The 14,986-nt window shown below is 39.9% G+C and overlaps 1 protein-coding gene across 1 annotated transcript in view; it reads right to left on the bottom strand.

The window, feature by feature from the left end:
• Nucleotides 1-232: 232 nt before the first annotated feature.
• Nucleotides 233-14,986, bottom strand: part of LOC126228345 (N-acetylglucosamine-1-phosphotransferase subunits alpha/beta-like) — a 163,162-nt gene continuing 148,408 nt past the window's right edge. The window contains exons 8-13 of the mRNA XM_049942294.1: nucleotides 13,357-14,519; nucleotides 13,122-13,274; nucleotides 12,844-13,024; nucleotides 12,572-12,762; nucleotides 7,091-7,352; nucleotides 233-1,138 (exon numbers count right to left, since the gene is read on the bottom strand). Coding sequence (XP_049798251.1) covers nucleotides 1,067-1,138; nucleotides 7,091-7,352; nucleotides 12,572-12,762; nucleotides 12,844-13,024; nucleotides 13,122-13,274; nucleotides 13,357-14,519 — 2,022 coding nt within the window. The 3' untranslated portion in view covers nucleotides 233-1,066. The remainder of the gene's footprint in view (nucleotides 1,139-7,090; nucleotides 7,353-12,571; nucleotides 12,763-12,843; nucleotides 13,025-13,121; nucleotides 13,275-13,356; nucleotides 14,520-14,986) is intronic.

Below are 14,986 nucleotides of genomic sequence, written 5' to 3'. Positions count from 1 at the left end.
TGCAAAATAGTCGAAAAACTGTCAGCATTGTAACACTTGTGTGTGGTGGAAAAGTAAAATCACAGAGCCTTCCCCATTTATTACAACTTAAGAACCAGCTGTTTTATGATAATATGTTGCCCTTTCACTTTGACCTATCAATATGCTCGGGTTGAGGGTATATTAGCAGTTACATGAATTAATGTTCTTTTTATACAAGTGACTTCCAATAAAAAATTGATTGAAGAACAGATTTGACAGTCTGCAAAATTTTCTTTATTTATTAAGACTGCAGCATGATAGGAATGATTTCCATAATTAATTACACATGCCTTCACAACTGACTAATAAAACTTGTCTATGGAATGATACTCCAAGACTCATTCAAAGGATACTCACAACAGTTCTGGACATCATCTAGAAAAGGTTGACAAGGCTATCTGTAATATTTGCAGAATGTTCTGTACAGTGAAGTATTGAACTATTTGGGTAAATTTCATACACACATCATTCCTTGCTGCACCTTTAAAACCCACTTCCCTAAACAGTTAGTATCCAATCATTTATCAACATGTCTTTGTTATTTTACCTAATGACTGCATTGTGAACATTTGTTTCTTAGTCCCAAGTGACTAATACTTCACCTTTCGCTTACCACATTACCCAATTTCTCTCTGGATTTGCTAGAGGAGGAATTCTGTTTCCTGTCAAGCAAAATAATGTAATGTTTCAGGCCAATATGTCAACATTTACAGCAACTTTTGGAAAAGGATGTTGGAGATAAATATTCCAAGAAAAATATTACTTACATTTCTAACACCACTTGGGTTTTTGCTGTACAAACAAAATGGTGTGATGTTTTATATGAACTGTACAGCTCTTCCTTATTCACACTATTACAAACAAACAGTCTGATGCCATATATATACACCTTACATTCATTGCCTATTCATATTACAAAAAGTATTATTTAAGACAAAAATTATTAATAAACAAATTACAAATATATCCATCAAAAACTGGAATGTAAGGAAATATTTACATTGTGACTAGATTGTGATTCAGAACCTGTAGCATTATTTACACATTACACGCCCACATCTGCATATTGTCTTGCCAGATTGCCATTTGACGCTTTACGACGGCATCGAACCTGGCGCTGCAAAATGAAATGCGAGAAAGTAATAAATGATCTTAAACTCAAATAATTACAAATTATGAAATCTTACTATATCATCAAGCAACTGATAATATATTAGAATATAAATAAGAAAATGCTTTGAAATTACATATAAGACTAATGCATGGAAATGACTCAGCAGTTATCACAATTATATCTTTTCTAGCTGTTAAGTTGAAATTGCCTTTTGACATATCGGTGATGCCTCCACAGATTTGACATACAAAAGTCATTCCAAAAGTTGTGATCAAGACTTTGTTCCCAGCTGGTCCTTGTGCACTTACTCCATAAGAATAGTAGTCTTTTCTGTTTGTAGCATGTTTGTTTAATGACATTTGCACAGAAATGGCAGCCCGAGATTTACACCCCTTCAAAGAAAAGACTCCCTGCAGCAGATATTTGTCAATAATTGTAGAATGCATACTGGGATCAGTACACGGCTGCAGGCATTACGAGGTGCATTCAAGTTCTAAGGCCTCTGATTTTTTTTCTCCGGACTGGAAAGAGATAGAAACATGCGCATTGTTTTAAAATGAGGCCGCGTTCATTGTCAATACGTCCCAGAGATGGCAGCACCGTACGGCAGATGGAATTTTACCGCCAGTGGCGAGAATGAGAACTGTTTTAAATACTTAAAATGGCGACGTTTTCCTTACTTGGACAGCGTGCAATCATTCGTTTTCTGAATTTGCATGGTGTGAAACCAATTGAAATTCATCCACAGTTGAAGGAGACATGTGGTGATGGAGTTATGGATGTGTCGAAAACGCGTTCGTGGGTGCGACAATTTAATGAAGGCAGAACATCGTGTGACAACAAACCAAAACAACCTCGGGCTCGCACAAGCCGGTCTGACGACACGATCGAGAAAGTGGAGAGAATTGTTTTGGGGGATCGCTGAATGACTGTTAAACAGATCGCCTGGAGAGTTGGCATTTCTGTGGGTTCTGTGCACACAGTCCTGCATGACGACCTGAAAATGGGAAAAGTGTCATCCAGGCGGGTGCCAAGAACGCTGACGGACGACCACATGGCTGCCCATGTGGCATGTTGCCAAGCAATGTTGACGCGCAACGACAGCATGAATGGGACTTTCTTTTCGGCGATTGTGACAATGGACGAGACGTGGATGCCATTTTTCAATCCAGAAACAAAGCGCCAGTCAGCTCAATGGAAGCACACAGATTCACCGCCACCAAAAAAATTTCGGGTAACCGCCAGTGCTGAAAAAATGATGGTGTCCATGTTCTGGGACAGCGAGGGCGTAATCCTTACCCATTGCGTTCCAAAGGGCACTACGGTAACAGGTGCATCCTATGAAAATGTTTTGAAGAACAAATTCCTTCCTGCACTGCAACAAAAACGTCCGGGAAGTGCTGCGCGTGTGCTGTTTCACCAAGACAACGCACCCGCACAGCGAGCTAAAGTTATGCAACAGTTTCTTCGTGATAACAACTTTGAAGTGATTCCTCATGCTCCCTACTCACCTGACCTGGCTCGTAGTGACTTTTGGCTTTTTCCAACAATGAAAGACACTCTCCGTGGCCGCACATTCACCAGCCGTGCTGCTATTGCCTCAGCGATTTTCCAGTGGTCAAAACAGAGTCCTAAAGAAGCCTCCGCCGCTGCCATGGAATTATGGCGTCAGCGTTGTGAAAAATGTGTACGTCTGCAGGGTGATTACGTCGAGAAGTAACACCAGTTTCATCGATTTCGGGTGAGTAGTTAATTAGAAAAAAACAATCGGAGGCCTTAGAACTTGAATGCACCTCGTATAGCCACTGTAGTTCTGACATTAGAGACCGATCTCCCATAGGATATACTCCCTCCACGTGATATACAAAAACCAGGATCGGACAAGTAAAACGGTTGGGGCAAACAAGGAAATTTCTTTAAATGAAGGCATGTGTTCTTCACAACAGGGTACCTATTTGTTCAATATGGAATTGGGGGTTTCATAGAACACATTTTTTTTCTCCTCCACAGCTGCCTGCAACAGAATGAATGAGTAAATGAATTAATCAGTGTTGTGGCTGTTGTCATTTACTGGTTACAATTTGCTACTGGAATCCAGGAAGATGGATGAAGTTAATGTAACATGTTCAAATTTAGAATGTTCCATTCCTTGGGGAGTTAACAAACAAAATAGTTCTAAATTTGTGAAATGGGCATGTTTAATACTGGTGAGGCAGTGTGATTATTACCCTGTCAGTGCGGGGGACAAGTATTGTGGCGTTCTTACAAATACATCATATGCAGCAAGTAACTAGGTTATGAAATTGATGTATTTATGTACATCATCTGCAGGAAGCAATTAGGTTTTGAAATACACATACATTTTATGAAGATGGTATCTGTTCCCAAAAGAACAGATATCATTGATGACCATGCGTGCAGCTTCTCTAGAATGAAATGATAATTAAATTGAAACCCTTAGCTGGCAACAGGTGTTGTTGAAATACATCAATGGGGACAGCTGAAAATGAGTGCCCCGATTTGTGGACTCGAACCCGAGATCTCCTGCTTACATGGCAGACGCTCTATCCATCTGAGCCACCGAGGGCACAGAGGGTAGTGTGACTGTCGGAAGCTAAGGGTTTCGATTTAATTATCATTTCATTCTAGAGAAGCTGCACAGTCATCAATGGTATCTGTTCTTTCGGGAACAGATACCATCTTCATATAGTTAAAGGCTACCTGGCCATTGACCACCTCCTGTGCCAATGCACACGCCTTGCCAAACTCTTTCGAGACTCGTCAGCTTAGTCTGGTGCGAGTAATGAGTGAATGGGCAAATATCTGTTAGGAGCACTACAAACGTAGGTTGTGGACAGTTGGGAATGTGGGTCTCACGGGAAGTGTGCAAGAGATAAGTCCCTGCAGTCACAATATCCTCTGTATCCTCAGTGGCTCAGATGGATAGAGCATCTGCCATGTAAGCAGGAGATCCCAGGTTCGAGTCCCAGTCGGGGCACACATTTTCAGCTGTCTCTATTGATGTATTTCAACAACACCTATTGGCAGCTAAGGGTTTCGATTTAATTAACATTACATACATTTTATCTTCACACAGTTATTTATTTGGAATTAATACAGTATGTACACTGTTATATGGGAATATGTTAAAAGTCCATTTAATTTTTATGTAGGCACCTGCAGTATCTACCAACTTCCTCATGACCTCTCAAATAACTTCCGGGAATTCAGCCAGGTAACACTTTCAGCGACCGCCGATATTTCGGCGGGAGAACACCCCGCCATTTTCAAGGCAAACTGCAACGGACAGGCGGCGTGCATGCAAATTTAATACCTCGGTTCTGCGACAGAAGCAGGAAAGATAACACACACACTGAACACTAGTGCCACCAAAGATGACCAAAGTCAGAGCTATCGATAGTGAGACTATGAATTCACAGGTGAGGCAGCATTGACTCTGTTCCTCTGTTTTTTGACAAGGGAGAGAGCCGGATTCCAAACAGAGTTTAAACAGAAACCTCCATCCCTGTTAACGAGGTTGCTCGCTAGTTTAATCTCAACTGCCTCCTTAATGACACTGTCCCAATAGCTGGACGTGCATGCCAATATCTCGGTGTTATTATATAACATGGGGTGACCAGTATCCAAGCAATGTTCGGCAATAGCAGATCTATTTGGCTGCTGTAATCGTGTGTGCCGTTTATGCTCAGTACATCTGTCCTCCACGGTCCTGATAGTTTGACCAATATATGCCAACTATCAGGACCGTGGAGGACAGATGTACTGAGCATAAACGGCACACACGATTACAGCAGCCAAATAGATCTGCTATTGCCGAACATTGCTTGGATACTGGTCACCCCATGTTATATAATAACACCGAGATATTGGCATGCACGTCCAGCTATTGGGACAGTGTCATTAAGGAGGCAGTTGAGATTAAACTAGCGAGCAACCTCGTTAACAGGGATGGAGGTTTCTGTTTAAACTCTGTTTGGAATCCGGCTCTCTCCCTTGTCAAAAAACAGAGGAACAGAGTCAATGCTGCCTCACCTGTGAATTCATAGTCTCACTATCGATAGCTCTGACTTTGGTCATCTTTGGTGGCACTAGTGTTCAGTGTGTGTGTTATCTTTCCTGCTTCTGTCGCAGAACCGAGGTATTAAATTTGCATGCACGCCGCCTGTCCGTTGCAGTTTGCCTTGAAAATGGCGGGGTGTTCTCCCGCCGAAATATCGGCGGTCGCTGAAAGTGTTACCTGGCTGAATTCCCGGAAGTTATTTGAAAGTTGTATACGCCAGGAGAAGCTCAGGTCTCTCCTCATGACCTGGATTGGAAACCACAGCTATCTGGAGGAAACTGTGTGGGATGTTGGTAAGAACTTCCTGAATCCACGCTTCTAATTCATCCAATGTGTGAGGTTTCGTTCAATGTTCCTCCTGTTTTGCCCGGGCCCATTAAAAAAAAAAAAAGTCACAAGGTATCAAGTCTGGATTTTTTGCAGGCCGTTCATGTAGTCTACTTTTCCCCAGCCAATGTCCTGAAAATTTCTCATCCAACCATTTCCACACGACATTTGCATAATGAGGTGGTGCACTGTCTTGCATGAAGATAATGTAGTCAGTATTTTCCCATCCAGTTCATTAAATTTCGATGTAGATACCTGTGGTGTTGACGTATTTACTCAAACAATCTGCAATGGAATCCACAGTTTTCTGGAGGAAGTTGTATAGGATTAGTAAGACCAAACACAATTCTGAAGCACCGGAAGGTAGCATTCACCATTCATTGTGCCACACAGAAAATATGGACCCATGATATTTGTAACAGTTATTCCACACCACACGGTCATGGTCACTTTTGGACAAGAATGCATCTTCTCTACTGTAACTCCAGGATTCTGTGCCACTCAGTAATGGAAATTGTGCCAATTGACGAAACCTCCCACTTGGAATATGACCTCATCAGTCAAGAGGATGTTATGAAACAATTGAGGCCAATCTCCATGCCAATCCCACATCAACTACCCATACTCCATTCTGTGATCACAGTTTTCTGGTATCAGCTGTTGCACGTAATGGAATCCATACTCCACAGTTTAACTCTGCACAGCCTGCTATCACAAGCTGCCAGGTATTTCGACTTCCCCGGGCTACGACTGAACATGTTCTGCAAAATCACCACATTCTCAGCACACCAAGATGTGGATTGCCACCTGTTTTTGCTGCATTCTTTACCAAACCTATGGTCTTCAGCTTTGCATGACAATTCTTTATTGTCTCAATGGGAACTGCAGCATTCCCTCCCTTTGCCGCATGCTAACATCTCTGCACAGGCATAATCAAGTTCCACACCCAATAGTGTGAAACAACCTATATTCATGGCAATTGGCCATCTTTGTTGTTGCTGAGTGTACTGCCTCTTATGGCCACAGTCAGTACTACACGGCATGAAAAATCACTAGCCCATTTAATGTTCTGTACGTTTGTACTATTTCCATTATTATTCCATCAATATTAAAAATTTAACAGCCATTTAATAATACCTAGTTACTTCTTGCGCACCCTGCCCTTTACTAAATGTCATTGCCTACTGGATAATGTAGGTGGATCATACATGTACTATCAAGACTGTGATATGCTTGTATTCTCTTTATGTAGACTACACCTGCTATAACACACAAGAACTTTGACTGCAAACAGGAAGATTTCTGTGCATGAAGGTTCATGTTGTTCACAATGATGTACCTCTCCCTTTAATGTGACAAGATACAAGCAATTCTGGAATGTAATTATTTTACTTCAACTTTAAATTAAAGTTAAATGGATCACTTGTTGGCAGACATGGATGGAATAGGTATAGTGCAAGTCAACAGTAACATATATCAATATTGATAACTTTATAACACATAACATAAACAGGACATGGAAAGAATAATGATCATCTGCTACTCACCTCAATCAGAAGGAAACTGACAAGTGAAAAGCTGAGAAGTAAAGCTAGGCATAAATATACAAACACACGTGCGATATGTCTGCTCGCTCTCCAAGCCTCCAGTTCTGATACATGCAGAAACCGATTTCGGTATTCTGGTGGCAGTTCAAAAGATGATGGAGCAGGAAACAGTGCTTCATAGAAGTCCTGCAGAACTGCACGAATCACATCATTGACTTTCTCAATGGCAGGGTCCAGATTGTCATTCAGACATATGAATTTCCTGTTAACAAGGGCATTTATACAATTTGTTAATGTATTTCAAATGTTAAAATTTTGAAATAACACAATTTTCTATTTTGTTGAAAAAATCTAACTAACACATATTAAAACTGAATATTGCAGCCATAGTAATATACGGTTATCATGAAATATCCACAGTAACATATGAATGCAGCTAAAAAATTGGAAAAAAACAATGCCTGCACAACATGGGCTTTCAAGGAACACGATCCCTTCTTTGGGAGCAACAGACAAAAGTTGGGTGCTCAAACAGCTGGCAACTAGTAGTCTGAGCCATTAAAAATAGTGGTTGCACAGAATGACATTAAATGCTGAGGTTTTCCATTTTAAGTTCAAATGGTTCAAATGGCTCTGAGCACTATGGGACTTAACATCTGAGGTCATCAGTGCCCTAGACTTAGAACTACTTAAACCTAACTAACCTAAAGACAACACACACATCCATGCCCAAGGCAGGATTCAAACCTGTGACCGTAGCAGCAGTGCTGTTCCGGACTGAAGTGCCTAGAACCGCTCGGCCACAACGGCTGGCCATTTTAAGTCTGTTATTACTTTTTGTAGCACATAGTGCTACAAACAGGCCACAAAATCCAGCTCTGCAAAGGTTTTATTTGGAGAGCAGATGGTGCATATCACGCTGGCAGAAACTGTTTCCAACATGGTTCTTTGGCAAGCAGTTTAAGAGGACGGCAGGAACTATTTGTAATTACCACACTGCAAACCAACGTACAGTATTGAATCACTCAACTCTACACACTATCTTCTACGCTGTGAGGAGATATACCAACTACAGAAAGTCACCTCGTGACCAGCCTTTTGCCTTAGCCATTATGTGTGAGGCTGGACTTAGGATCAGTGACTGTTGAAGTGCAGACGTGAAGCTTTGGAACCCGCTCATGGGATTTGTACTTCCTCTATGAACAACCAACTAACTGGCGGGTAGTCTGTTGCCCACCAGTGTCACTTTGCATGGTACTGTGGGTGTGGGGCTTGCACTGTTTCTGTCAGGTTGACAGCCACTGTAATAAAAAAAAATAAAAAATAAAAATAAAAAAATAAAAACTTATTAGATATGTACTTATGGTGCATCAAATGGTGGGACCAAAGGTCTAAAAATTGACTGTGTAATAAAAAAGTTGTAAAACCAGCTATGCAGGCAGAGGCCATTTCATTTACAATTACTAATCATGCACAGCTGTGTCTCCACCATTCACGACGACAGGGAGTCAAGATACAGTCAGAAGCTTTGTGACTCGCCAGTGGAGACTGTTGCCAATTAATGTAGAAATTACCAAAAATCAAAACTAAAGAATTGTGGGAAAAGTTATTTTCACATTCCTGAACTACCTAGTGGTTGCAGAGAAGATGTTTTAGCAGAATGGCTACCTTATCTAATGTGTTCTGACTCATGGTGACACACAACCCAGCATACCATCTCTTAAGTGTAGGAGTGACCTCCAAATTCTGGAGTAAGAATTGTAAATGCATATAGCTTTTGTATACAGTATGTGTGGGCACAATAGGAAAAAGAAGCAAAATATGATACAACGGTAAATAAGATACAAAAGAATTACAGGCATTGGCTGCAAGTGGGCATTGTTTTAAATCAATAGGGAAAGTTCAAAATTTGTGCCATACTGGGATTCGAAACCAAGTCTTCTGTCTTCAAGGCATATACCCTGACACTAAGTCAACTGGACACAGAGGTCATTGCAACTGCACGGACTACCTTAGTAGGCCTTCCGTCAGACCCAAATTATCAAATCATCCACACAGTACGAATGTAGTGCCCCTTGCTTATTATTCTCATTACTCACAGCATTTCACCAATTTCCATAAGAGTTCAAGTCTGGTGTGCACACACACGCACCCACAATTTTCTGGTGTGAGTGGAAATGCACAGCCTAGCATACAAAGGTGTAAGTTCTAATCGTTTTTGTAGATTCATATGGTTTAATTTACTGGGTTTTACTGTCTTACCAGCAGCCACTGTATTACAGATGAACAGTCAGCTCTGACTGACAAGCACACACAAAAAGTATTGACCCAAACCTTGCTGATGGACCAGTGCTAATATTTATATGAAATGACTAACGGACATTACAGGGAACATTAATATCCTTATGCACTGGTCCACAGTTACAGTAACTTTTTGAAGATAAAAACCATCTTGGCACCTTTGCCTACTTAATTTTTTAAAATCAATGTTTCTTCAATAACCTTGTCGTGTGTAAAAACCAAGATACATACATATCAATATGTGTAACATTGCCTTCATTAGGAGAGGGCAGTGTCTCTAACACTTTTACTCTTTGACCCAGAACGTGTTAGCTAGTGAACCTTGCCCTTACCTCCAAATTTTCATTATTTTAAAGCATCTTTTCTTGCATCTGGTCACAGAACTGCAGGAAATTGAGAAGTGAAAGTTAAGGTGGGAAAGGCTTAACCTGTATATTATTTGATATGTAAAGGTTAATTAGAAGATGTAAACTGGATAATCTTTCACACTGAGCGGAAGTAATTTTATAGGACCAAATCTAAACTTATGCAGTTTGTGTGAATGTCAATTGTTAACACCGATACTGAAACACAGAATAACTTATAACTGACTGTATGATACTTATAATTAGATCTGTACTGGACAGACCTAAATGAACTGTGCCTTCTCTGGAATAAATTTACTTTGATTTGTGAATTACATCAATATAGAAGAGCAGGACAAAGTTAAGCATATTCGGTCACTTGAAGATTAATGAACTAGGTCAATGGACACTGTCTTTTGCTGCAGAAGATCCTCATCATCACTCGTCGTTAATTGTGTGTGGCAGTTAATTATGGATTCAGCTTAATCAGCAATTACTCCACATTAACTTCTATTGTGGTTCAGGTGAATTTACTGCCAAGAACTATTATATGTGGTTTGTGAACTAATAGACAAGTTTAGTTTGTTGTCACAGAACTTGATCATGTTCAGTAAACATTGTTGGCCCTAAGTGGAGATTATACAAGTTCCTTCACTTACTCGTGCACTATCAGCGGATTTGTGTGTGTTCCCATTATCGTGACCTTCAAAAATCAAAGTTCCCTGTACACTTCAAAACAAATATCTCCGCAGTATGTGCTGCAGTGCATGTTACACAAGTTGAGCCAACAACAGAGCAAGAATGAACACTGCGTTATAAGTAAAGAAACTGATTCTACTTTATTCTACGTCATTTTATACATACATTATTTGTGGAATTTGGTAACTGCCATGTACCAAAATCAGATGATAGTGCACAAGTGAATGATGAAAAAAAAGACACAAATCACTTCAAAAATAAAAAAGCAAATTGTAGGTGGCAAATTGGTTTTAACCTTCAAAAATAAAACCTAGATCCATCCAGGATTTATGTTCTTTCTAACAACGTTTACTTCCTTCCTTCAAGTACTTCCGAGATAAATGGCTCTGAGCACTATGGGACTTAACTGCTATGGTCATCAGTCCCATAGAACTTAGAACTACTTAAACCTAACTAACCTAAGGACATCACACACATCCACGCCCGAGGCAGGATTCGAACCTGCGACCGTAGTGGTCACGCGGTTCCAGACTGTAGCACCTAGAACCGCACGGCCACTCCGGCCGACACTTGTGAGATATTAAGAAACATTTCAAGAATTCGTACTCCATTGCACTAGCTGTGTAACTGACCATAATATACGTGAAATGAATTGTTTGATGATACGATAGTGGAACGGGAAGAATATCATCTTTGCAGGTGTACTTAAAAAGCTAAAGACATACAATGACAATGATTATTTTGGTGATATGTAAATTCAGACATAAACACATAATTGGCTGGGCTCAGAACTGCATTCTGAGCACAGTTCTGAGCAATTATTTGTATGGATTCAAGCGAAAATATTATTTCAATTCACCGTGTCCCTCTTACATGCTTCCAAACAGGTAATAAAACATTTTATGTTACCATGACTGGCAACAACAGTATGAAATATAATATTACTTCTGGGTGTTCTGCCAGAAGCACACTAGCATACCAAAAAGCCGCAGAGATCAAAAATTAAATGTGATGGCCGTTCTTTGCAGTGTAGATCCTTTTTTTCTATTCATTCTGCCCTTGTGTGTGTGTGGGGGGGGGGGGGGGGGGGCGTGTGTAAGGGGACAAGACAGTTTTCATGGTGTAAGATAAATCTCACGCAAATGTCAGTATTTGCTAGAAATAAAACTCTCCTTCAGTGTTGCGTTCAAATAATTCAATCTACAGACGCAAGGCAGAATTAATTTGGAATGAGGAATTATGTTTGGATCTGCACCCTTGTTCACACTGAATAAAAATGGTACAAGCAGAGTTAAAGTACAGAGCATAGTGTTCAGGGGGGACAGTAAGAGGAGGAGGGAGGGGGGGGGTGGGCTGGGGGTGAAAGAATGATGGGAATACAAAGTGATAGGTAACAAGAAAATAAATCAGAATAAATTGAGACCAGAGACAGTGGGTGAGAGATGAGGAGGCAATAAGGCACATTTTCATTTATGACTGTATGAAGCACTAATTCTGGAAGGGAACAAGCAAAAGGCACAGTAGAAAAAAACACAATCTTGTCATGGCTCTTCTGTAGCAGGAGTGTTACCAGAAGCTATGGTCTGTGTGCCAAGTTCCCATAAAGTCCTGTGTGTTTCTATCAATTATCACTGTGATAAATGCAGTCCGTGCACTTTTTCTTGAGCTGTGACCAGAGAAGCGGCAGGGGAGAGGATATCCACAGCGAAGATGACCAGGCCTGACCACAGAGGAGACAGGAAGACTGCTGCAAAATAAAACTGCTCTGCCTCCCTCATACACTGAAGCCAATGATTATGACTGTGTTCTGTACTGACCATCTACAAGAGATTATCCATAAACCACTGCCACACATATAGTATGAACACCACACGACAATAGAAAACACACCATTCAGTAATGGTTATACTACTGTACCAGATTATTATTTGTCCACTTCATTTGGCACTGATAGATAAAATACTAGTGTTCCAGAGTCCTCTGGTTTGTACTGATTGACAAGTAGGGAGCTGAGTATTTATGAAAGAGTGCACATATAATGTAACTATGTACATGCACAATAGCCTTAAACTTCATTTTTTTTACAATTTACCAATCACAGTTTATTCAGTTCTGTGGTTAATAATCTGGTACTTACTTTGGTTCCTTCCGTATTTCATCGAGAACAGAGACCACATGGGTTATGTTTGAATTAATCATTTTGAAAGTCACATCTTGATGTTTATCTTTCACTATTTCATATTTATACCTTTTTACTGAGCCAAACTTGGATGTTAACAACTTCGCCAATGGCCCACAATTCACCACAAGTGGTCTGCTCACAATAGGCTGGCAAAAGTGGGAGGGAAGACATTATTACAACAAGTACAAACTCAGAAACATAAAAGAAGCTAATGAGTATCTACCTACAAGCCTGGAATCCTGGTACCTCTCATACATTGGTGTGAATGCTTCTCTCTCATATACTACATGTGGCACTGTTCTAGAACAATTTATTACTTTGTCGGTAAAGGCTGTAACACGGTGAAAGCCAATGGGCAATTCGTAAAGTCTCGCCAGAAGTGTCCTAATTTCTCTGTCGGACAATGTTCTGCAACAAAGAGAGAAAAAAGTTTCATGTTCATGAACAATTTGATTGCTGAACAGTTAAAAGCACAAAATTAAAAGCACAAAAATTAAATTATTACCCTGACTGATCAGTGTCAAATATGTCAAATATCTGTGAAGCAGATCGCGACTTCTTTTCACTCATAAGAAAATAAAAGTAAGAGAAAGCATACTGCATATCATTTGCTCTACGTATCTTATGCGAAGAGGTCAAGAGCCATTCGTCCTGAAATCTGAAATAACCATAAATAACCATAAGGTACAATATTCACACAGAAAAATATATAATATGTGCTGCAACACTATATTTATTACCTTCTCTGCAAATCTTCCATTATCTTTTTATCTATGAGGTGAGGCATATGTGCAGGAACTTTTCGCACCTCAAAACCAAATTCCTTGTTATAAAGGCGATTTACGTAGAGCAATGACCCAGCAAACGAGTCTCTAAGCACCTTTCGAGATATTCTGTAAGGTGTTCGGTAAACACGTAATTGGTTGTAATTCTGTTTCTCGTGAGGAAATTCTGTGACACCCATGCCATTAACACGCTCCAGAAATGCCTTTCTCGGTTTAGAAGCATTAGGAATAATTTTTTCAACATTAGTTCTGTCCCATCTGTGGTATTTTCCATAATTTTTCCTGTTTTGTTTGATCATATCTTTCACATTTTTCCTCAAAGATGACTGGCGTCTGATTTTGTGAGAACTTCCGTCCGCGTTTTTCACATGTCTGGTTTCATCTGCAAGTTGAAAGTTATCATCAATGGAGTTTGGCTTCCTATTGATAGAACTGACAAATGTGCCCACAGACTTGGTAGCAAATGTTCTAGTGTTGTTATGGTCATTAACATCAACCTCTTTGTTTACATCAGGAACACTTGAGAACCGAGCAGTACCAAATGACACACTGTTATCTTGTGTCAGCGGTCCTACAGTTTCATTAGAACCAACAGGAAATTTGGTGACTGAATCATGTGACAATGTTCTGTCATAGTTATAATGGAATTTATAGTTAGTTTGGTGACTTACAGAAACATGATGAGCTGTAGATGATGATGCTACAGGTTCAGTATATTCATTATTTTCTTCAACACTGTTAATTGCACTGAGAGTATTTTCTGTAAGTGTTTCTCTTTCTGAGGTGTTAAAAAGTTTAGGTACTGAATCTTCCTGGTGACTTCCTCCTTTCCTATCCATGTCATCAAAAAAGTTTATGTGCTTGAATGGATTGTCATTATTGTCTTCAAAATTGAGCTGACTGTAAAATCCATCATCATTGAAAGCATCCATGCTCTGGTTGTTCTCATCATACATTTCCACGCCACCATTACTTCCGGCATCTCCATTTCCAAGATCGCAGTCGCCACCGTCATAAAAGCAGTCTGAAGTGTTACATGCAACATCACAGGAGCCATCATTGATGTAAGACCATGGACATAAAACCGAACAGTCTGGAACTGACCATGAGAAGTACACCTGAAAAGTAATTTTGCATTTTGTCAAACAAATAGAATGAAAAACAGATTTGTAAACAACGTAGTTATGCTTATCTTTCAGATAAACTATTACAAACTGAAATGGGAAAAAGAGCTGATTCTGTAATTATATGGAGGAAAGAATTAAGCCATAAATAAGCAATGAATACATCATTTGTTTACAAATGTACCAACTCTGAAATGGTAAATGTAATATTCACCTTCAGTGCTGCACTGTACTGTGTGTCTCAATTGTGGTGTGTATGGTAATATGGTCTGACAGGGAAGAAGTGGTGACATGTAACCACCAGCATTTAGGAAAGTCAATGTGTATAAATAGCAAGCAATATGTGATGGCAATATGCCATTAATCTGATAAAAATATTTATGAACCTTAGTAGACAGTTGCAGCTGAGGATGTTGCCCAGCTTTTAAGTTTACTGTCAGTTCTGGAAAGTAAAAATCCAT

The sequence above is a fragment of the Schistocerca nitens genome, unplaced genomic scaffold (genome assembly GCF_023898315.1).
Source record: "Schistocerca nitens isolate TAMUIC-IGC-003100 unplaced genomic scaffold, iqSchNite1.1 HiC_scaffold_363, whole genome shotgun sequence".
In the NCBI taxonomy this organism is placed as follows: domain Eukaryota; kingdom Metazoa; phylum Arthropoda; class Insecta; order Orthoptera; family Acrididae; genus Schistocerca; species Schistocerca nitens.
Note: the sequence above shows the minus strand (reverse complement) of the source record. Positions and strands in the feature narration are given on the sequence as shown.